The 24,907-nt window shown below is 35.6% G+C and overlaps 3 protein-coding genes across 3 annotated transcripts in view; 1 reads left to right on the top strand and 2 right to left on the bottom strand.

Moving 5' to 3' along the window:
• Positions 1–7,438, bottom strand: part of LOC119831208 — a 13,030-nt gene extending 5,592 nt beyond the window's left edge. Inside the window, exons 1-7 of the mRNA XM_038354498.1 lie at positions 7,277–7,438; positions 6,799–6,930; positions 5,056–6,362; positions 4,485–4,656; positions 3,286–3,426; positions 2,563–2,694; positions 1,117–2,414 (exon numbers count right to left, since the gene is read on the bottom strand). Of these exons, the coding sequence (XP_038210426.1) occupies positions 1,117–2,414; positions 2,563–2,694; positions 3,286–3,426; positions 4,485–4,656; positions 5,056–6,362; positions 6,799–6,930; positions 7,277–7,354 (3,260 nt within the window). The 5' untranslated portion in view covers positions 7,355–7,438. The remainder of the gene's footprint in view (positions 1–1,116; positions 2,415–2,562; positions 2,695–3,285; positions 3,427–4,484; positions 4,657–5,055; positions 6,363–6,798; positions 6,931–7,276) is intronic.
• Positions 7,439–9,251: 1,813 nt separating this feature from the next.
• Positions 9,252–11,313, top strand: LOC119831573 (cytochrome P450 6k1-like). Its single transcript, XM_038354983.1, has one exon. It carries the CDS (start codon positions 9,372–9,374, stop codon positions 10,863–10,865), a length of 1,494 nt encoding a protein of 497 aa, XP_038210911.1. The 5' UTR covers positions 9,252–9,371; the 3' UTR covers positions 10,866–11,313.
• Positions 10,889–24,907, bottom strand: part of LOC119831572 (cadherin-23) — a 21,442-nt gene continuing 7,423 nt past the window's right edge. Inside the window, exons 3-24 of the mRNA XM_038354982.1 lie at positions 24,281–24,424; positions 23,592–23,740; positions 22,897–23,025; positions 22,204–22,422; positions 21,721–21,933; positions 20,691–21,515; positions 20,188–20,383; positions 19,420–19,720; positions 18,045–18,924; positions 17,390–17,575; positions 16,720–16,891; positions 16,113–16,232; positions 15,765–15,985; positions 15,555–15,678; positions 15,081–15,256; positions 14,628–14,748; positions 14,341–14,507; positions 13,790–14,100; positions 13,529–13,589; positions 13,258–13,418; positions 12,823–13,073; positions 10,889–12,041 (exon numbers count right to left, since the gene is read on the bottom strand). Of these exons, the coding sequence (XP_038210910.1) occupies positions 11,941–12,041; positions 12,823–13,073; positions 13,258–13,418; positions 13,529–13,589; positions 13,790–14,100; positions 14,341–14,507; positions 14,628–14,748; positions 15,081–15,256; positions 15,555–15,678; positions 15,765–15,985; positions 16,113–16,232; positions 16,720–16,891; positions 17,390–17,575; positions 18,045–18,924; positions 19,420–19,720; positions 20,188–20,383; positions 20,691–21,515; positions 21,721–21,933; positions 22,204–22,422; positions 22,897–23,025; positions 23,592–23,740; positions 24,281–24,424 (5,228 nt within the window). The 3' untranslated portion in view covers positions 10,889–11,940. The remainder of the gene's footprint in view (positions 12,042–12,822; positions 13,074–13,257; positions 13,419–13,528; positions 13,590–13,789; positions 14,101–14,340; positions 14,508–14,627; positions 14,749–15,080; positions 15,257–15,554; positions 15,679–15,764; positions 15,986–16,112; positions 16,233–16,719; positions 16,892–17,389; positions 17,576–18,044; positions 18,925–19,419; positions 19,721–20,187; positions 20,384–20,690; positions 21,516–21,720; positions 21,934–22,203; positions 22,423–22,896; positions 23,026–23,591; positions 23,741–24,280; positions 24,425–24,907) is intronic.

Raw genomic sequence — 24,907 nt, 5'->3', positions numbered from 1 at the left:
AGTGGTTTATTATAATTATCATTGCAGAAATATAAAAAGTATATGAAATAAATAAATGTAGATTAGGAAATCCTTGTGACTGGCAATAAATTCTGGACTCAATACAGTATATATACGTCTCAGACAATAATAAAATTAAATCTTCTAAGGCTTGCAATAATGCAATAATAGTTGGATCGATGTTATATAATTGTTAGACATAATTAAATTCTTCATGCGAATGTCGATGTTACAGCTAAGCCGTGGGTATCCATGCAAGATTTCCCCACAAAAAAGGGTTACCATGAGATCATCAAGCAGTGGTAAACCAGTGTGGGAAAATGGCAGAGTATTACTGGAAGTAGTAATAGTTTACTGAGTTAAGACGTCATGGTGACCCGCAGATCACTGATTCATAAACTATAAGAGTATGGCGTAATTTACCACAAACTTGAAAACCTCAAAGGTAAACGCAAAGTTATCGGTAAGAATGTAATGTTTTTCCTTTTATTATGACGACGATGAAGTATGAGGATAAAAAAAAATAATTAAGATTATTAATAATGACATGCTAATAAAGTATATTTAAGAGGTAAATTGTTATTTACTCAAACGGTAATATCAAAGCTACAATAGCATGATTTTTAGTTTAGTTAGTCAAATTGAAATGAGATTTTTTTAAATATAAGACAAAAATTGATATCGGTGTGGGATTCAAATCCGCGTCATAATCCAACGCCTAGCCTTCAGGCCTTCGGTACCGGTCTCTCGACATAAAAATAAAAAAAAATGCAGTAGGCGATTTTGTCGCTAAAAGCGATATCTTTCAGGCACATACTATAATACATGGAGAGGAAAATAGCGTATTTTCATCATAATATTCTTCTCACACTTGATAGTATCTTTGGCTAGTCTGTAACAGTGTGTGACCAACCTATCTGACCTAACTCTTACATTTGATGTAAATTATATTAAAAGTCATTACCTCTTATAACTTACAAACGCCCTAAGAATTTACTCGGGCGGAGTCGGAGCGAGCATTTTGTAAATTATAAACTAAGTACTTCTAGAAAACAATGATGCATGCATATGCTCTGACTTAAATAGAATGCGAAACTAGAGAAACTTTCGACTTACCCAGTTTTGGCGAAATCGGTCCACATTTTTGTAATTTCATAGGTATATTTTCTTAATTTCGGATCACTATCCAAAACTTTTTTATTGAACATATTGTAAAACAAGTAATATAAGTCATCTGCGTGACTGGCGCCATCTAGATTTTTATATGGCGTGATTTTTTTAGCTATGTTCAACTCAGTATCGTAATTAAATCTATACATGTACACTGGTACTTGCAAGCTGCTATAGAGGTAAGCAAATCTGTGCGTGTTGTATGCGAAATGCAAATCTGTTGCCATATCACGTATATTCTCAGGATGATCTTGGCTGAAATTCCCACTACCAACATAGAATCTTTTTATTCTTGCTCCAACTTTGATTATTTGCTCTTCCGAAAGTCTATCAACTAAGGTACTAGGCACAAGGTATGATGAATTTTTATTACTTACGTCCAATCTTGTTATTTCTCTAGAAATCGATTTAATTCCATCGCCAGAATTATACCCAAGCATTAGTGGTACTTTACTAGCGTTACCGTGCAACAGCATTAACGCAGGATCCTCGCTTATAAATGGCTCAACATTTGGAAATCTAGCTTCAACAACAGGAACAAATTTTTGACCCAAATCTCTGTATTTTTCATCTTGAGTTGAAGTCTTGCTACTAAGATTAGTGAGATTGCTGGCTGGTAGACTACGAAGAAATTCCAGTAATTCACCAACTTCCTTTGTCTGTTTTCCTAGAACTGCAGCTGCTCTAAACGCTCTCTGTACTAAGTTTCTCCCTTGAGCCCAGTCTTGCACACAGACTCCACTCTGTGCTATGGCTTTATGGAACAACCCCTGAGCCATCGGTGACAGTATAAGATAAGTAACAGCTGTTCCTGCAGAGCTTTGCCCAAATATGGTTATGCTGTCAGGATCACCTCCAAATTTCATAATGTTTTCTTTAATCCAGCGAAGGGCCATAACTTGGTCTCTCATTCCAGCATTACCTGGTACTTCGGGAATGTCTAAAGATATATAACCTAAAAGATCCAAGCGGTAGTTTATAGTTACCAATATGACGTCATGTTGTATGATCAGATCTGGCGAGTACATATCAGAGTTTCCTGATCCCGAGTCATATGCACCGCCATGAATAAACACCATCACCGGTATTTTGGACTGTGTGTCTAGAGATTTAGTATAGACATTCAGGAATAAACATTGTTCACTTCCAGTTGTCTGAGACGTTGTTAAATTTGCTTGTACACAAATAGGTCCATGCTCTGCGGCATCACGGATACCGTTCCACGGTTTGACAGGCAGTGGAGCCTGGAAATAATATGTTTTCAGAGAATTTTATTATATAACTGGCTGTCCTTCTGGTGAATTTTATAAGAAATGATTTTTTAATTTTTTTCAAGCGTAAACTTTAATATTTATTTTTCGCTTATAATGAAATATGATTCCCAGACAGTACCTCAAACCTTTTCTCCCCAACAGGAGCTTCAGCGTACGGAATCCCTTTAAAACTGTAATATGGAGATCCATCATAAATCCTTTCGACCGTGCCCTTTATTTTGCCATCAGTTATTGTCACTATAGGTCTCTCCTGAAAAAATAAATATTTAGCTTGTTTTAAGGTTTAATATGCTAATTACAACATACCATAACATTGTATGTAATCCATCCCAATGACATAAATTCTAAAATATCTCTATGTCTATGTCTTCGTCACGCCTAAACCACTCGATCGATTTAGATAAAATTTAGAACAAAGATAGTGTCAGACCCGAATAGGACATACGATAGTTTTTATCCCGAAAATCCCAGGGAACGAGAACTATGCGAATAAAGGATTTAATAACATTAGTAGAATAAATATTGTGGATTATTTAAAACAAAGGGTTGGCGACTTGCCACCTTAGAGCCCGTTATAGTTGGGCGCTGCTTTGCGTACTACCAACCTAGCCTAATTCGGCTGCAGATTAATTTTTTTGTAAAAGTTCTCATTGTATTTAATAAGTTTAAGGAACACTTATTTATCTATGTAGCCTTTTTATGACAAAGTTTTTTCATTTTACTTTGTTTCCAACTTGGTAAAGCCCAAAGGCAGATAAACAAATAAAAACACAAAAGGCAAACATACTATATACACATTCTTATGCAGATTGGATTGTATAGATACAGGAAAATCACTCACATGTCTTATCTCCGGGTGAAAACAAGATGAACTAGAGACGTATAGGAGGATACAAATGATATTATTTTTGTTAAACATTTTCCTGTAGACATAAGAGCAGACTGGCTTTGAATGAGTAAAATTTATAATCGAGTCCTTTATTATATGTATTCGAGTAGGTTTACCACAGATTTATGAGCGAGAATAGAGTGTATGTAGGTATAATATATCTAATATGTAGGTATATTATATGTATATTTGTAAGAAGCTGTTTATTTAACTATATCAAAATATTTGCAATTCAAACCTCAGAGCGATAAGCTACTTCTTTTCAACACGCTTTTATTAGCATTATCTGTATGTTTGCATGTTGGTATATAACCAACTACATTACACTAGATTTTGACTTTAAGCTCACAGATTTATTAAAACTCGGTCGGTGACCATTGAATAATTATATGAGTTTTACATTCTGATTAGGAATAATGCATAGATTATTTACCTATTCTACTAATATTATAATCATGAAAGTTTGTAATTATGGATGGATGTATGTATGGATGTTTGTTACTCTTGCACGCAAAATCTACTAAAGCGATTGCAATGAAATTTTGTACGTAGATAGCTAGACAACTGAAACAACACATTGGTAACTTTTCTAACGATATTCCTACGGGATACACACTATAAGCAAGTGAAACAATTTCATAGATTCCATTATGAAAGTGAATTTTTAAGTTTTCAAACTATGTATTTCCAACAATAATTCGAAACGGAAAAAATTAAATATTATGTTCAATTCCATGACATAATATGAACCGTTCTATACTTATCATTATTACTAGCTGTAACCCGGCATCACTCGCGTGGTACCCGGGTGGAATACGGCCTATGTGCTAATTCAGACTATAAAATATCTCTGTAAAAATTTCATATAGATACGATAAGCTGTTTTTGCGTGAAAGAGTCACAAACATCCATACATCGATCCATCCATCCATATCTACAGCCGTTCGCGTTTATAATATCAGTAGGATTAATTTCCAATTTTTTTATAGGTCAAATCCTTATCAAATAATTCTTATTAAAAGTTGTTTAACCATTCTTGAGTATAAACTCGTACAAAGTTAAATTTAATTTCATTAGGACAGTCAATTAAACACAACCAAATTCAATTTCAAATATTTATTTACATTATTCTAGAAACCATATAATATTTAGTGTCCCATGTGCGGCAGACCAGCCTCTTTATATATCTGGTCCCAGAATTCCATGCGCTGCTGATCAGCGTACCTTCCAACGGAATATTTCTCTTGTATATTGAAGTATTCCTTGCCTGATGGTGTGTATGGGAGCCAATCTACTCCTAAACTGCCATCGGGTGTTGGGTTACTGCAAATGAAATATATTAAGAGTTAGCAATATAATTTTCAAAAGAACAATGAAAATAGTAAGTGTGATGACTACAATAATGTTTTAGGAAATCTGATATGTAATGGATAGTTTTTTCATGATATTTTAATATGGACAACAGGTCCGCCCTGGCTTTAGCTGGCATTTAGGATCACGAATATATACATCATTGTAATAATTTTTCAAATTCGTCTATTTATACTCCTGAGCTTAGAGCGTTCAAACAGACTCTTAATTTTTAAGAGCTGAAAATAGCTGTATTATTACCTCAAACAAATAAATCCAAACTTATGATAATGAAGTGCACGGTGCACAAGTATAGAATTCACAAAGACCATACAAGCAAATGTAAATCGTAATAAATGGAAGTTTTCATACCTATATTTAGCAAAATCAGTCCATAGTTTTGTAACTTCGTACGCAATATCTCTCAGCTTCGGTTGATTGTCATATGCCTCTTTGTTAAGGTTATTATAAAACAGATAGAACAACTCATCAGCATGACTAACTCCTGGCAAGTCTTTATAAGAAGAGTATCTCTTGATTATATTTAAGTCAGTTTCATAGTTAAATCTATACATGTATACCGGAGCGTTAAATACGCTATACATATAAGCAAATCTGTGTGTGTTATATGCGAAATTTGTATCTGTTAAAATATCACGGACAATATCAGGGTTTTCTTTTGATATGCTTCTACTTCCAGCGTAGAACTTCTGAATCCTATCACCGAATTCTAATGCTTTTTCCTTAGACACAGCTTCAACGATTTGCCTTGGTACGAAATAGGTTACATTATTATTTTTGACATCGAGTTTTTTAATTTCTTCTGAAATTACTGATATACCCTCGCCGGAATTGTAACCCAACATTATTGGTACCTTATTGGGAACTTTTCCTTGAGCGACCTTTTGTACTGGATCTTCGCTTATAAATGCTTTAACATTTTTGAAATGTTTTTCAAGAACAGGTATGAATTGTTCAGGGAAGCCTCGATATTTCTCTTCCTCCGTCATGGTTTGTTCAGTAAGGTTAGTGAGATTGAGAGCTGGTAAGCTTCTTAAGAACTGTAACAATTCTCCAACATCATTTGTGTCCTTGCCCAATAGTTTGGCTGCTCTAAATGCTCTTTCTTTCATTCCTCTAGCTTGAGCCCAGTCTTCGAAACATGTACCACTTTGAGCAATGACTTTATTAAACAGTCCTCTGGCAGTTGGAGACAACATAAGGTACGTTACGGACGAACCGCCTGAACTTTCTCCAAATATAGTAATGTTATCCGGGTCACCGCCAAATTTCGCGATATTCTCTTTGATCCATCGAAGAGCCTTTACCGTGTCCTTTATGCCACCGCTACCAGGTACATCTGGAGTATCCACAGAGAGGAATCCTAACAACTCTAATCTATAATTGATGGTCGCTAGAATCACGTTATGTTCTAATAAGAGATCTGGTGAGAAAGTATCTGAATTACCAGAGCCTGACATGTAAGAACCACCGTGAATGAATACCATTACTGGTATTTTAGATTCTGGTTTTAATGACTTTGTATATATATTAACGAATAAGCATTGTTCACTGCCCTCTATGTATTGTGAGATGGTAAAGTCGTATTGGGTGCACACCGGACCATGCTTTGAGGCGTCCCGGATGCCTTGCCATGGTTTTGGAGGTAATGATTCTGACTGTAAATAAAAATATTTGTTAATTGCGTTAAATTGGCATCATGATTGTGTTATCGGAGGACGTATTATTTACTAACCATATAAGGTGAGATTTTGTACGTACATATTAAGGTAATTTTTACTTTTGTTGTTTCATGAACTTACTTACTATAAAACAATGCATATTGCATGCTTTGGAATTATTATAAAAAAAATGTAAATTGTTCGATCGGTATTATGTTATATCAGAACGATAGCGGTACTAACATTTGTTCAAAATGGTGGAAACTATTTATTTCATTATTTATTGCAAACATTTTATTGAACTGCCAACATAATAACAATAAAAAAATAAAAAAGTTATGCTAAAATATATAGCACAGAAGGCAAATCGGTTTGGCTCTTAAAAGGATAAAGGTAAAAAATGATCCTTTATTTGATACAAATAGGTCCTTACTTCAAATCTGTGTTCCCCAACCGGCGCTTCGGCGTACGGTATGCCTTTGAAACTATAATATGACGATCCATCATAGATGGTTTCTATTGTTCCTCTGATTTTACCCTCTCTTAATGTCACTATCGGCTTTTGCTGAAAAACAAAGAATTATGTTCAATAATAATATATAGCTAGGTTTATATAAGTCGTCAAGGTTCATCATTGAGTTCAAGGCTAAGCATCGAAAGTGCAAGTGCATATATTTGTGCAAAACAAAGCTATGAGGAAACTAGTTTGATTTTGAATAATAAAAAAACTTGTGTCCGTAATTCTCGAGATCGGTGTAATTGGATAAAACACAACAGACGTACAGATTTTCTCATTTATAAGATATTATATTGATTAGCACTTTTGTGTATAATTGCTATATTTAATTGACAGGCGCATCTGATTATACAAAAATATTAAAGCGTTTGAAATATACTAAAACAAAACCAACCTGCTTTTCCCTACTACGATAGCACACTACAACTGCAACATAAAACGCCAAAAAGGCGATAGTTTTTACACACGCCATTTTAATATGGCGTGACAAAGAACGATGCAACACTGAAGCACATTTATAGATGAGTCGGTTATTATACCTGTTTTCCTGCTATACATTTTATATAGATCAACGGTATGTCTCGAGACTAATAGGTTTTTCGCTGATGATTTTCTATAAGGAAAATATTTGTGATTGTTTATAAACAATAACATAGACCGTGTAATTACGTAATATCGCTGTTAAGGTAACCGTGAATGGAATTCAATATCTTTGTAAACGAAAGTCTATACTTGTGTTCTTTGAGTTGTTTGAGTATTTCATATTTTTCCATTTTGAAATTAGAGCCGGCAAACGAGTTGACTGGTCGGCTGAGTTGGTAAGCGTAGTCGCTTCTGCTCATAAGCAGATGTAAGACTCCTCCAAATGGGTTGCCGGTTTTTAAGGGAAAAATGAGATGAGACATAAATATAGAACAGGACTCATCGTACGAAACGTGAGTACGGCTATTAATCTCTGCCAATGGTGTTACGTTTTTGCTAATGTTCATGGGCGATGGTAACGCTAATCATTAGACAACCCACCAAGCTCCTGTGGCTAATATGACGTAGAAATTCAAATAGTTTATGACTCGTTATATTAATTTATAAATAATATTACACAGACTTCAAAAAACGGCCGCCCTTGGTTTCAATTGAGGGAGATTCCCGGCTTAATGCGTATGCGGCAGTTACCTTCGTTAATTCAATACCTATATAAAGTTTTTATTATCATCTTCAAAAAAGAAGGCTATCACTTCGGCATGTATATGTATTTTATATCGAATCCATTATTCGATATAATGTAATTACCTACCTATATTACATTAATAATAGGTGTAATTACTAATTACCTACGTAAAAGACTCAAATCAGTTAATAAAAATCTATCTAGAATCTAGATCAACAAACGTCAGGCAAGCTGTCAAATCTAAGGTAATGAAAAGTGTAGTCGCGTGTCTCCAAGTGGGCTATGGGATATATGCTATACATCCGTATCACTGATCGATTTTCTTTATAAGTAAGCAGGTGATCAGCCTTCTGTGCCCTTTCATCAAAAGACATTTTTATGAGTCCCCACTGAACGCGGAACCGGAATGGCACCCAGGACCTCTCAGTGTGTGTCGTGTGTCACATGTGTTAACCACTATATCTAAATAAGTATTATAAAAAAATAGAAAACTGTATTCCTCTCGTGAGTCTAAACTCAATTAGTCATTATTACTTATCATACAATATTCTGTTATCTATATTATAACTAGTACCATGGTAGGTTAAAGATTAAATAATATTTTTGAAAATCGAATTTGCCCTTTAAACCGTGTAATTACACCATTTGATAAGGCACGTGGAAATGTTATCATAATGGTTTATTTAAAACTATACAACAAATAATTATTATGAATTGGGTATGTAAAAAAACTGTATTTAAATAAATTTCTATGTATTTAAATAAACTAGCGTGCGTCCTTTTAGACATATAGATAACTAATGTAAATTTGTATAATTTTTGTAATAATATTAATGATAAATAAATAAATAAATAAAAAAAAAAAAAAAAAACTAGACGCTCGTCCCGGCTCCGCTCGGATATCAAGATTCCTGTTTTATCGCAAGGGAGCATTTAATCGGGATAAAAAGTATTCTATCTCCCAAGTCAGCTTATACCCTGTGGGTATACCAAATTTGATCAAAATCGATTCAATAGTTTCAGCGTGATTGACGGACAAACATCCAAACAAACAAATCTCCATTTAATATTAGTGTGATAATCTGTTAGCTACATACAGACAAACATGACAAATAATTATCATAATTATTACTTTCATAAGAGACGTATAAAAACATTATCTATACTCGCATACGATTATTATTTTGTAATAATAATAAAATAGAGTGCACTCAATACCCATTTATTTAAAGTAGGTTCATTATCTCCTGAGATAACACTAGCTATAACTGCGCCATTAAATCAAGACATCCATTTCGACCATAGAAAACATTCATGCAACATGATCACATTCATCCTTGCGCTTATAATAACAATTTTATGTTTAATTTTTATCATTGGAAGATACAATGAATTCTACTGGAAAAGGAGAAATGTCGCATTTTACAAGAAGCATAAAGTCATGGGAGTGTTTTGGGATTTTTTAACGAAGGACAAAGCGATTTTCGAAAACTTATGGGAAGTTTACAAGGAGTATCCCAATGAACCCGCTATTGGCCTCGGATCTATTTTAACACCTACTTTGTACGTGACTCATCCAAAGAACGTTCAACATGTGCTGATAGCGGATTTCAACTCATTTAACCACAGAGGACTGGATGTTAACAAGGATGACCTACTAGCAGATAACATTCTTTTTATGGAAGGTAATCGCTGGAAGCTAATGCGTCAACATAGGACTCCCCTTTTCACGACAACAAAACTGAAGTCCATGTACTACATCATTGATAAGAGTGCAATCGATTTTGTTACGCATTTGAAAGACAATAGATTGCTCCTAAAAGGTGACGCTTTCAATACTATATCTTCATTTTGCTGTGCAGCAATAGGAGCCGCTGTATTTGGAGTGGGCACAAAGTCTATCTTCGATTCACCCTTCCTTTATATGACGCAGAATGCTTTCAAATCGTCGTTCAAATTGAATCTTAAATTTTCTATTGGACATTTGTGTAATCCGCTATATAATCTTTTGGGTTTTTCGATGTTTAAAGGCTTCGAGGATCTTATCATAAATGCAATCAAAAGAGTGATACACGAGCGGGAAGCGGACTATGTGAAGAGACACGATTTTGCTGATGTTTGTGTGTCTTTAAAGAACGCAGGAACTATGGTGGATAAGGATTCAGATTTAAAATTGGAACCTACAGACGAACTATTAGCGGCTCAAGCGTTCTTCTTTTACACAGCAGGCGTGGAACCAATTGCTACAGTTATATTCAATACGCTCGTGGAATTGGGGAGACGACCAGAATATTTAAGCAAGGTACATAGTGAGATTGACGAAGCATTCAAACTACATGGCTCAATGAATTATGACGCAATAACAAGTTTTAAAGTACTGGATATGGTAGTTAATGAATCGATGAGAATTCACACACCAGTGGGCTATGTGACGAGAAAATGCGTGAAGGATACCGTTCTTCCCATTGGTAATATTAAAGTGGATAAGGGGACTAAGATTTTCATACCTATATTTGAGCTGCACCACGATGCTAGATATTATCCCGACCCAGAAGTTTTTGATCCAGAAAGGTTCTCTCCTGACAATAAACACAATATAGCTGATATAACCTACTTGCCATTTGGGAGGGGCAATAGAGTATGTCTTGGAGCGAGATATGGTATACTGCAATTGAAAGCCGGTTTAGTACATTTACTGAGAAATTTCACAGTAAAGACAATTGTGATGGAGGAAGGTATGAAGTACAGTCGACAGCAATTTCAAGTAAGGCTGAGTAATTTTGATCTAGAATTTATACCAAGGAGTAATGCTTGACTTTAGGAAGAAAACTATTAAAAACATGGTGTATAACTTTATTTACAAAAGTACAAATAAATATGATATATGTGACTGACTTCAAGCTAACATTGAATTATTACTGTTGTAATAAAAATATTGTACATATTAAATGTATAAATTACAATGTAAAATTTATATAATTGATAATTTGTATTTGTATGAAAATAATTATTAACTACATCTAAGACTTAACAATTACTAATTTTATTGAATTTGAGTTGTGTCGATAACATTTAAATCGATATTATAATAAATTGTAAGAATAATATAATATCTAAATATTGTGCAAATAAAAAATAACATATCTTTTTGTCAAAATCAGTGCTAAATATACGTAATATAATCGATGTATATATTTCGCACCGATTTCGAATAAGTTAAAAAATGCACAACATTTTGTAAAATTGTCTGAAGTGAAAAAAAATATAGATATTTTATTTTGTACTAATATAATTTTACATTGAACTTTCATAAATGGCCTTTTTTGTACTGAAAGTGTGGTGTAAATATTACCAAAACCGAGTATTTATCTACGAGGCTCATTTATATTATAATAGTTTGAAGATATTCTTAAAAATAAACTAGATTTAAGTAAATACTATAATGTACTATTATTTACAACCCTACAATACGGACGGTAATTTATAAGTCTTTTCTTATTAATTTCAATGCAGGTGACATTTTTTTTTCTAATTGACATTATCACTAAAAATAGTACTATTTTTTAACATGTGTCTTTTGAGTCACACAAGTCTATTTCTTATATAGTTGCAGGTCGCTTCGCTTATGTGATCCCCGGACAATGGTTAGTTCAATATTATAAACTGCATACAAAATTTGAGAAATATCAGGCTATTATTTTTAATTTACAAAGGCAGTATTTTTCGTGACTAACAAAAAATCTTTATCTTCCAGACATTTATCACTATTCCCTGACTGATTTTTATGATTTTATCATCGACCAGGATAATCCAGGATTCGATACAAATCTATTTCCTTTTATATTTGTATTTGTTTGTTTGAGAATTTATTATTAAAGTTCTTGATTACGTCACGTAGAATATAATGGTTCCGCATATAGTCTTGTTGGTTGAGATATGGTTGTAGGGGCTTCTCGGCAGGCCAGCAACGAAGCGCGCATGCGGCGTTTTGCTGGAAGGGAAATAATAAATGAGAATCAGCTGTGAAAAATATAACAACTATTGTATTTAAGAGAAAGAGAAGTGAAAATTGCTTCGCGTAGGATTAATATATTAAAGTGTTACACATATAGTGATCTACCGACTTAACTCCATCTCCAATAGACTACTGCAGTCACCAACCATAAATTAGTATTTGGGTGGGATTGCGGTGGCGATAGAAATCTATACTCTATACTAATGTAGTTTGTTTAAACACACTAATCTTAGGAACTACTGATCCGATTTGAAAAATTCTTTCAGTGTTAGATAGACCATTAATTGAGGAAGGTTATAGGCCATTTTTGTACCACGGGCGAAGCCGGGGCAGACCGCTAGTGTTACATACAGGAGGCAAAATAGAGCGTTACATAGGGCTAATAGTAAGATTATCGCGGTAGAGCTGACAAGAAATGAAAATAGGGTCACATATGGCCAACAAGGTTAGGTTAGGTTGGGTTAGGCGCGCGCTGACCGACTTCGCATGAGAATGAGGAGACGCATTCGCGTAATTGTCTAAGGGTTTGTTGTAACCTGATGGTGGGCTTGTTTACAGGCGGCCGCAGCCGGGGTAGTGGATGATTTTATAAGAGTTCCCACGACCTCGGCGAATAGCGCGGGAAGACGGGACACAGTGGAGTTTAGTCGGTAGGTCCATTGCCTCTCTAGGCAATGGGAGTTCGACATAACCCACGGTCTTTCCTCAGGCTGTGGGTATTTATGAGCATTTTCCACTTAAAAAAAAAAATGCTGACCGGCGGAGTGCATGCAGCAGAGCGCGAGCAGCGCGAGCAGCGCGGCGGGCGGCAGCGCGGCGGCCAGCGCCAGCAGCGCGCGCTGCGGCGCCGAGTGCGCGGCGCGCGGCGCGGCGCCGCAGCGCGTGATGTTGCGCACGGCGTGCTGCTGCAGCGCGCGCTGGAACTGCGCGCCCAGCGACCGGATCGTCGCCTTCATCGCCTGCGGCGTCAGCGCCGCGCCCGCCCGCGTGCGGAACTGGAAGCACGGCCTGCGGACGGCCGACGGTTATCGTTTAGTGGCTCGCAGTATGAACCTCCGCCCAAAGAATTTAAACACAGTCAACATTTTCAAAAACAAAACCGTATTTTTTTTTTGCTTCTTTATCAATCACACTAAAACATTCGCTTCTAGTTAATCATTTAGTATCCAAATTTTCAAACACCTCAACTCACCCCATATTATCGTTGAAGGCGTCATGCGTGGAATCATGCACTTGCAACTTGAGTTGTTTCAACTCTAGAACTTTCGATATGCTTTCCTTGAGGGCCGCCAAGCGCGCGCGGCCATTCGGCAACACTAGTCTCAATAGATCTCTCTCACGTACTACCACCACCTGAATATAGAAAAACTTATTATTACTAATTATTACGAAAAATCATTATTTTTCTTGGCCATGGAGAGATATAGTGATTTTATTGTGATATTCAAGGTAGTAAAACTTACTTCAACGTGCAGATCGCTAAATCTTTCTGGATCATCGGAATTATTTGCTCGTACTGTTAACCTGTAAATTAAAAATAATATATTTTCTGTGTGTTTTAAATAAAATAGCTCCTCAATCTTTTAAATAACCCTGAATAGAACTCTTTTATATTCCTTCTTTTATTTCCATACCTTTATAAAGAACAATTTTTGTATGTATTTTCCCACTTTGAACTTAAAAACAAATAAATATCGATATTGCATACAATCCTATGTTCTTACCTAAATATCCCATCAGCATAATGTATCAGATTCTTCATAATCCTCAACTCTCCAGTTGTATCGTTAACCACAATGACATCTGTTATATTATTCAAAGACTTCGATTTAATAGGCGATTCAAAACTCATGTTAACTATTTTATAGTCTATGGGCAATGCATCTGGATCCTTATCTATAGCTTTTACTAGAGCTATAGTCGTTCCTATAGCTACGTTTAGTCTGACTCCAATTGTCATGTTAGTCGTCTCAAATTGCGGAAGATGGTCATCAATGTCAAGTATTTTGATTGCTATTTGGATCTCTGATGGGTCCTGGAATTTTATTATTTTATTTTATTGGAACAATTTGGTTAATTTAACGACGGACATGATTCTCTTCCTTTAAATATATGAATTTGTTTATAAATTAATCAAATTCCGGTAGTTCATGTATTAAAAAGGAATGGATGGATGGAATTCTAATGGTGCAATGTATTTGAATATTTAAAAAATAAGTAATTAAGGAAATGCGATTAAGTGTTTCATTTTTAAATAAATTATGGAACAACTTACCAATCTGTTGTAAGTCTTACTGAATCTCGGGTTGGTACCCAATTTGAAGCACTGTATCGTTAACAAAATTCTAGACATCGCCTCTCTGTCTAATCTCGCGGCTGCTACTATAAGAGCTTCGCTATCATTGGTTCTTTGTAACTTTACGTATTCTAGTTCATTGCCAGCTGTAAATAGTTAAGCAAGCTTTAAAAATATTCAAATTTTTATTGTAGTCCATTTAAAGACACTTTTCTTATTTTCCAAATACAAAGCTTGCTAATTTAAAAATACATACGAGTACTCACCAGTAATACGATAATCTATAGCCGCATTTTCTCCAATGTCCTCATCAATAGCTTCAATTTTCCCAATCACAGAGCCAATAGGAACTTCTTCTTTCGTGGTCATTAATACTGGCGGAGCATCCTGTTATAAATAATATTCTATGATTTATTTATTGTCTATTTAAATTCTAAATTGTTTTATTTAATTATTATTTAAGAAGTTTGCAATCCCATCAAAATGAAAATGATTTGTCTTAAAATAACAAATCTTGCTATTCCTGCTAATTCATAAACGTGGTTTATGAGGATGAATATTATAATGTTGAAAACATATGACAACTCCAGACCACCACGCGAGTGAAGCTCGGCTAGTTGTTACTCGCGTGATTATTATTTTAAATATGTCTAATTAAAATGGAAACATACATAATAACACATGCACTTCTAAACTTTATTATAGTAATGTATACCTACCAGATGTCTAGCAAAATGCGGTTTATGATCGTCCACATCGGTCACTCGCACGGTAACAATGCGCGTGCGCTGCTGCGGCGGCGAGCCGCCATCTTGTGCGACGAGTACTAGTGTGTATGACGCTTTGCGTTCGCGGTCTAAGGGCTGGCGTATCGTTATGACGCCACTCTCCGGGTCTGGAATAATTGTGTTTATTTACTTACTGCTAAAAATGATAATATGGATTGACGAGTTAAGTTACATAAAAAAAATATTCTTTTTAATATCAGTTGGTACAAAATAATGCCAAACAGTAATAGTGTAACTATGGAAACAACCACTAAGCCCAGCTTTGTAGCGTTATTCCACAAATTTTTTCCCAAAAATGTCATATTCTATAGACTTTTTTATTATTTAACAAATGTTAAGTACCATTTTTATTAAGTGCACATCTTTGTTCATGATTCGCATTTATTATTTCACACTTTTACATACCGATAGCAAACACAGCAGCATCTTCAGTGCGTTGTATTCGGTAAGACAACTGTCCAGCAGGCTGAGTCGGATCATCTGGGTCACTAGCCACTACTTGATACACCATCGAGCCTATTGTGGCATTCTAAAAGTGATATTCAGATTTTATAAGAAGATTTAAACAACATTTCAATAATAATTAGGCTCTTTCACAACCAAATTTCCCCTTACCTCGCTTACGTAGATATCCTCGCCTTCCGCTGGACGTATAAACCTAGGTACTCCATCATTAGCACTAACATCCCCTATATAAATTGCAAGAGAAGCATCTCCTGAATGACCTCCTCCATCTGTTGCCCCAACTAATAGCCGATAGGGATCGGTACGACCTCTACCTGTGAGCTCCTTTTTTGTTTTTACTTCACCAGTTGATGGGTCGATCGTGAATAAGCCTGAAATCAATAGAACACATACACTACACATAACAATATTGTACATTTAATTATTTGTAAATGATCACTTCTTTCTCGTTCTTAATAACGATTATTTAATTGGAAACATTATTAAATTGAATCTTACCATTCGCTTCGCCCTCATCAAGGAATTCATATTTAATCTCGCCTCCCAGACCTTCATCAGGGTCGATAGCTAGCAACTTTACGACACTGATGCCAATCGGGACATTTTCAGGAACTACCGCTGAAAATACCATAAATATATGTACTTATTTGCCTACTTGTATTTAGTGATTTGATGGCGCAAGTTTCGTTTTTATTTTGGAAATGACCCTACAATGTGTTAAGCAAAGACTAACTCATTATTACGCATGTGGTTTTGTGTGACCAATAAGGTATCGCGATTTTCTCTCTCTTTTTAATTGAGGGATTCCAACGGAAATTATTTACCGTGAATATCCCAGCTTGAGTTTGACCACCTCCTTGGTACATTAGTTAACGCCTGAGCGTAGAAGCGAGGGGTCTTGGGTTCGATTCCCGGTGGGGACGCACAAAAAAACAACGTCTCGGTCTGGCAGGACACAGAAGGCTGATCACCTACTTGTCCATAAAAAATCGATCAGTAAAACAGATGTACATATATCTTGGTATGGGGCAGATGACATCATCTGCCCCATACCCCACAAGGGGACACGGGACTTCACTTACTATCCCAGCTAACTTATCCTTACCGGTATACACAGTTTTCTCAAACGTCGGCGAGTTATCATCCACATCCAGTACATCAATCAGCACCGCAGTGGTGGATCTCAGTCTCTCAGTAGCAGCCGGCCCGTCGATCGCTTCCACTTCCAGACGGAGGACAGATTGACGTTCGCGGTCTAGCGTTTTATTTGGGGCTACCTAGAAGACAAAATTAAATTTTGTAAGGCATTGACACATTTATCAATTTAGTGAATTGCAGTGATCCAAGCAAAGATATTCGGACTATTCCTGGACAAATCAATCTCGCTGGATTAATGCTTGATGTATTGATGCGTTCGCAAGCCTGCCGACTCGGCTCGTGAATGCCACCTTAAGGTACACTACCGCTGCCGCTCTAAATAAACATTTAGTTTTGTTTTTACACTTGATTTATTGAAGTACACGACAAATTGATGACTTATCAAGGACCAGAACAGGGAATCAGAAGCTAGGAAATTGGATACAAAACAATATCTCCTATATTCGAAAAATTACTGGCAATATGAAAAGTTTATCATAAATCATTTACAAATATTCAAACAAGCACCATATAATAAATATGCAATCATATAAAAATAAAAATTTGTAATGTATAATGCTGTTATTTGTTAGTTTTTTTATGAGATCTCTCAAAAGTTATGTTTCATATCAAAATACCTGTATTTCCCCTGTTTTGTTATTAATCACAAACAGCTCAGTATTTTCTCCCCTCAACATGTATCGTACGTCGGAATATCCATTTTGCTCGTCCTGTTTAGTTAACACTGCGTCTTTATCATTCGCTTTAACAGTGACCACTGTTTCGGGGTAAAGAATCGATTCTAGCACGCTGACTTTGTACAACTGAAAGCAAAACCCTTTGTTACATTATATTATAGGTTGGAGCTGTTCATTCGAGCAATGAACATGTCAGATTATTAGTAAACATATCATACTGCATAAAAATCCTATCCTACTTCCAACTTAATATTATAAATGCGAAAGTTTATAAGGATGTGTGTGTGTGTTTGTTGCTCTTTCACGCAAAAACTACTGAACCGGTTGCAATGAAATTTAGTACGTAGACAGCTGGACAACCGGAATAATATATAGGCAACTTTTATTCCGATATTCTTACGGAATACGGACTTACACGGGTGAAACCGCGAGGCGCAGCTTGTATCACTTTAAGGTAACATATAATGCATAAAAACAATTTATTGTATTACTGACAGCTTAATGCCTAAGGATGAACTAGTACATTATGCTATCCAATTGTATATTTTACGCTTAATGTTTAATATTTAAATAATGTGAGAATTGTATGACCCACCTCTTTTTCAAACACTGGAGCATTATCATTTATATTAATCACTTCAATAACAACTTTCGCTGTATTATGCTTACTTTCGTCACTACCTATGGCTTGTACAGTTAGTGTTAAATTAGGACTCTTTAATTCTTCATAATCTAAGTGCCTCGTTAGTACAACTTGGCCACTAAAAGGATCCACTTGTAATAAACCAGTTTCTGAGTCAACCACTTTGAAATTTGTCACTTTAGAATTTGATATAGGGTCTTCAGCCATCAGAACTAGCACAGTGCTGCCAATAGGCTGTTCTTCTTTGATTTTGTGGTAAATTAATGGATTAGAGTTCGTCCAACCAGAATTCATAAACCGTGGATTATCGTCGGCGTAAGGTTGTATATAAATAGTGTGTTCTGTTGTTGCGAATTGCTCTTTATTCAACTCTGCATTTACATCGACTACTTTAATAGTCAGTATAACTATTGAAACCTGACTATAGTCTAGAGTCCCATTAACGAATATATCTCCAGTGTCTTCATCTATACGAAAGAGGTTTTTATAATCATAGTTCGCATTTGGTTTTAATTGAACACCAGCTTTAGAAAACGCTTTGATGGGATCTGTTATGGAGTATTTCAGCTTTGCTGTCAAGTCTGTGTCGTGTGCAATAATTTTCGTAACAGTTTCGTTGATAGGCGTTCTTTCTGATATGTATGTAGTTGTTTGTGTGATGTTAAAAACTGGAGGTTTATTATTAACGTCCGATATGTGAACGAAGACGGTTGTAGTAGCTGTTTCTGGCGCAGGTCTTCCACTATCAACAGCTGATACTATGATTTCGTATCGGTCAGTATTTAAATCGCGATCTAAGTTCGCATCGCTTGATACTGTTATCAGACCTGTTCTGAAAGTTAGAAAGTTTCTTCATAAATATCCATATTATTATCACTATATAGTATAAACAAAGTCGCTTTCTCTGTCCCTATGTCTCTTTGTATGCTTTAATATTTAAAACTACGTAACGGATTTTGATGGGATTTTTTTATAATAGATTTTTTTTTATGTCATAGCGAGCAGCTGAGCTGGTGGTTCGCCTGATGGTAAGCGATCACCACCGCCCGCATTCGCAAAGGTAGTACTTCTGTGAATGCGCTGCCCGCTTTTATGGGGAAAAGGATTAACGACTGGAAAGAAGGAATGGACTAGGACGGGTGAGGAAAAGGAAACGGGATAGAGTGATTTGGGGGGAAGGTTTACTTATATATAATAATCTTTTAAACTACTCTGAATTAACGCGTGCAAAGCCGCGGGCAATAACTAGTACTATAAATTTAAATACAAATAAAATAAAAATAAAAAATGTTTTGAACTAGAATCAAAACATGAATTTTTAGCTTACTTCTCATTAATAACAAAATTGTCTTTCGATCCACTTAATATATGATACGTTAATAAATCATCCAATCCATCTGGATCATTCGCTACAACCATAGTAACATTGTCTCCCGGCTTCGCGTCTTCTCTAATATTTGCCTTATAGTTCATTGGATTAAGGTCAAAAGTAAAATCGTCAGTGACGTCATTCTTTTGGTTAACAGTGTATTTGTAGTGATGATAGTTTCCTTTGAATGTAGGCCGTTGGTTCCCGGGCACTCCTACGCGAATGAACACGCGAGTTTCGTTGAAAAGCGGTGGCGTACCTAAAGCAAATCAAAACAAGCATATTTTAATCAATAGTCATTATTAAAATGTGTACAATAACGTATTAATTCATTAATATGAAGTTGTTTGTTTCAATTCAGTATAAAACAGTTAAATGTTTAATTTCCTATATTTTTATGAAGCCTATAACAGACTTGTAAACTACTAGCTGACACGGCAGACGCTGTTCTGCCTTTCTCTTATCAGTTAGGGGATTAAAAATAGATGTTGGCCGATTCTCATACCTAACTGATATATACACAAAATTTCATGAGAATCGATCCAGCCGTTTTGGAGGAGTATGGTAAGTAACATTGTGACACGCGAATTTTATATATATAGAGAAGAGAAGAGATGTAACATTAACTACTATTTAAGAACAATTTTAGAAATTTTGCATGGACTCCCACACAAAGTCCCGGGCTACAACTAGTACTACAGATGAATATGAAGTTTTATATCTCACCATAATCAGTAGCTCTAACAACCAGTTCATACTGTCCACGTGGTGTGTCCATAGTTTCCACTTTCTGCACTATATCCAGTTCCCCGGTTTGCTCATCGATGGTAAACACTTGTCCCTTGTGTGCTATACTGTTATCTGATTCGAGGGAGTAGCGAATGCGTCCCCCTCCTTGAGTAGGCCCGTCTATATCGCTTGCCTAAAATTAAAATAAATTTTAAACATTTTCATGGCTGTAAGTGGCTTACCAATCTGGGAAATATAGCCAAACAAATCATTTAAAACTTGTTCCAACATTTTTGTATAACCATTTGTCTTTCCTAATCTGTTAGCGATCTATTTAGCAAAATATATCTTTGAACAGTTTTTTATTATTTTTCTGTGAGAAGCAATAGACAATCTGCAAACGTAACAAAAGCATGTCATACTAGTCCACGCTAGTTTAACCAGTTGTTTTTATAAATATCTGTTAAAATTAAATTAATTTTTAGCTATAATATACTCACTCGAATAACCAGTTGCGGTTCGAAGCTAGTAGCGCCATCTCGTATCGTTCGACTATACTCAGACGCCTCAAAAAGTGGGACATTATCATTTACATCCAACACATCAATAAAAACACTAGTAGTCGATCCTTTACCGCCGCCATCTTTGGCAAACAACGTTAAACTATAACTCTTCTGACTTTCATAGTCTAGCTCTCTTGCTACGTAAATTCCACCTTTGTTTTTATCTGTTTTAAAGAAATTCGCGCCAAAACCGCTTAAAGTGTACTCGATTTCACCGAATATTCCATAATCTTTATCGGTTGCTCTGATATCACCAATTTTAGTATCGACTGTAGCGTTTTCTAGAACGTTCAGTTTGTATTGTTGTTCTTCAAATACCGGAGCGTTATCATTGACATCTAATAACTTGACATTAACTCTCGCTGACGATAATTCTTTATCGTGTAGTGATGTAACAATATCGAAACTGAACAGTCTTTTTTCTTCATCATCAACATCATAATCTAGCTTGGACGAATCTTTGACTTTAACGCTTATTGGTGTTCTACCTTCACCGTGTTCATTAGTTAAAGCAAATACACCTTCAGAGTTAAAGACATCGCGTAGTTTCAAGTCATATTTGCTATTTTGCCCTAAATCAATGTCTTCAACGTATATCGATAAACCGGGTATAGGGCTGCCATTGTCAATATTTTCCGGTATCGATATGTCAAATGTGTCTTTATTAAAAATCGGTACATGATCATCAACATCGGTAACAATTACGGTAACTGGAATAACCGTAAAATCTGATGGCACTTCATTATTTATGAGTTCTGTGGCCTGGAAAAATTATGTTAAAATGCATTTAATTTATATATAATACGTAATCCTGTGGAAGGTAATTAAAGCAAATATGAAGGTTTCAAAAAGCATGTAAGGGACACTAATTACTTATATTGTGAATGAACTACAATCGTAATTAAAATATTTGAAACCCCTGCTCTAATATTATGTTGGTATCTTCTTTGATTCTGGCAAAACTCACCTTAATATTAAAAGTATAAACTCCACCATTTTGCACTATAATATCGCTCTCTCTATCAATAGGGGTATTTGTCGTAGTCAGAATAGCACGGCCAATTGGTCTCTCGGGCAGCAACTTGAAATATGATTGTACATCGCCCTCAAGGGTCAACAAAACTGGTCGAGGATTCGCTGTGTCGCCATCTTTGGCTATTATTTCTAATATACTTGTGTCCTGAAAAAGGATTAATATACAATTAATAATATTTTTTGAAGATAATTTTAGGCGCATGGAACAATGCATTTTATGAGTGAATATAAATAATATTTACATTAAACCAGATTTCCTACTTTTTACGACGAAGAATATTTAAATCCTAAGTTACACTTACAGCAGAATTGAACTATTGTCTCCGCACCCTATACTGGCCAGTGTCAACCAGAAAGCAGTTAAGTAGCATTCGTCTTTTTAACACACAAACGAGCGTACTTCACCAATACTCACAGGGCTAGTGTTCTCCGGCACCGTGGGCGAGTAGGGCGCGTTGAGGAACACGGGCGGCTGGTCCTGCACGTCGCGCACGCCGACGGCGACGCTGGCGCTGGCGCGGCGCGCGCGCCCGCCGCCGTCCACCGCTTCCAGCGTAATGACGTACGCGGTGCGGCTCTCGTAGTCCAGCGGGCTCGCGAGGTAGATGCGCGCTTGGTATTCGTTAGGTGATATCTGGTGTCGTGTGTTTATTCAATATTTGCATGAGAAATTTTGAAAGAATAGAAAAAATTTGATCACGAGGCAGGATTCGAACCAGCGTTTCTTGCCTAACCGTAGCAACGCCTAGCCTCTCGGCCACCCGTGATCCTGCCACTGTATATTTACATACTGTTGTAAAATTAACTGGTGTAGAATTAATTTTAATTGGAATCAAGAAATACACGATGTCATTTTGACTGCCAATAAAAGATAGCACGTATAACATTAATTAAAATTTTAGTGCACCCTATCAAAAAATTGTCAATGCGGCTACGTGAATTTTTTCTTCAAAAACTACGACGTATGGACTCGAACGTGACTGATAATGAAATGATTAATTCCTAAATTTAATAACGAAACCTCAATATATGAAATGCTTATGTACTAAGAAAGGTTAGTCCGTTATAAAATAAAAATATAATTGCTATAAAATATTAACATATTCACCATGTCAGTAACAATCCTAAATGTTGAACAAGCCTCAGCATCACTTCCCCTGTCTTTGCTAGAACAGGAAACTCGAACGTTTGCATTTTCGCCTTCATCTAGATCTGTTATCAATATCTTAGGAGAAACCTGTGAAATGAAATTGCATTTTTAAATTCTGAGGAAATTGCCGATGCGTTTTTAATGTATGGATCAATTTGTATGTTGTATGTAATCAATCCTTTTCGATATTCCTGACATTTGAAAATCAATTTCCTAAGATATTTTTTTTATAATTTAAAATATTCAACCGGTAAAAATATTGTAAGTAGAGGGACGTGTTCAAGATACATATAATGAAAATATAATCTCAAAGGACCAACATGGTAAATTATAAACAATTAACTTCTGATTATTACTCAAGATTTAGATTTAGAAGAAGATTCTGATTATTATTATCTTTTTATAACTATAATTTGAAACATATCGTGACGATGGAAATGTGATGAAGAAGCATTTCAAATACATCATCCTCAGCCCATATAATATCTTCCAACTGCAGGGCCACAGGTTCCCGAGCTTAGGCCATAACTTACCACTCTGGTCACATGCTGTCGAATTATAATCACCGTTTCGGGCAGTGGTGACGTGAATGTGCAGATAAATTGAAAACTCAATTTATTTCGGCGCAACTACGAAAACATTTTGAATCTCACCTCAATCTCACTATCAACAGGTGTAGCTTCACTGATGTTAACAATGTATGGACGATTGTGGAACACAGGAGCGTTATCATTCACATCTCGTACTGGTATCACGCGACGTAAGGACACTGTATTTGGTTCTGCATCTGATATTCCTTCATCTGCAAGTAATAATTTTTAATACGAATTTTTAAGTTTTAAGTAATACGAAACACGGGCCGGAGCTCCATTCCCTTGTCCTCAACCTTCCCAGTCCATTCCTTCTTTCGAGTCGTCAACCTTTCCTTATCCCGTATCCCCTAATAAGCGAGCAGTGCACTTGCATAAGCGTTTGCGAATGTTCATGGGCGGTGGTGATTGCTTTCCATCAGGCGAACCACCAGCTCAGTTATCTGCTCATACATAAAAAATTATAAAATTGACATTATACAATATAGTACATACATTTTCTCTGCTATGTTGTAGGAAGCTATAACAACGAATAAAAAACATACCTAAATTATTCTCGAAAGAACTTTGATAAAGTTGAACTTTGGATTATCAAATGAATTCATTATTATTTAATAAACAACATAGAAACTCGATTTCCTTTGGCCATCTAGAAAATTGGCGTTTTAGATGTACATTTCCTCAAGAGTAATTTCATTAGGATACTATACTTGGTTTACAAAAATTTATGCAAGTATAACAAAACAGTTTACCTGTTATACTAATAATGACTTCCAGCGTCGCTTGTTCCTCTCTATCCAAGCTCTTTGCTAACGTAACTACACCCGTGTTGGAATCAACACTGAAGTACTGGCCGGATATGGAATATGTTAGGCGACTGTTCTCTGGATCAATTCCTGGAAAATAGCAGTATATTCCTGTACAAACTCGATTATGTAAATATTTCGTTTTACTATGTATATCATTAAATAAAGGGGGACATAAATATATGTTAAAGATGCACGAAAATTTTTTCTTTAAAAATAAGAACGTTTATAGAATAAAATCGTAAAATAGTTTATAGATACAAGATATAAATAAACTGTAAGTATCTTGTATTTTTTATGTTTGGGCTTACTGTAAAAACTACCTGGCTAGTTTTTAACTTCACTATTTTATACCTTTAATGAAGACCCTGTTTAAAGTTGGTATTCAGTAATATAATTTACGTGATAACTAGCTGTAGTCTGTGGCGTTACACGCGTGGTACCCTACTAATAAAATATAGTTTAAAAAAACTAAAAAACACGCTTTTCAAGCATATCAAACTAAAAACTATAAAATAATTTTTAATATAAGCTGAAAACAATAATGAACGAAAAATACTAATATTGTTGTGA

This window comes from Zerene cesonia, chromosome 13 (genome assembly GCF_012273895.1).
Source record: "Zerene cesonia ecotype Mississippi chromosome 13, Zerene_cesonia_1.1, whole genome shotgun sequence".
In the NCBI taxonomy this organism is placed as follows: Eukaryota; Metazoa; Arthropoda; class Insecta; order Lepidoptera; family Pieridae; genus Zerene; species Zerene cesonia.
This window is presented reverse-complemented; position numbering and strand designations above follow the sequence as displayed.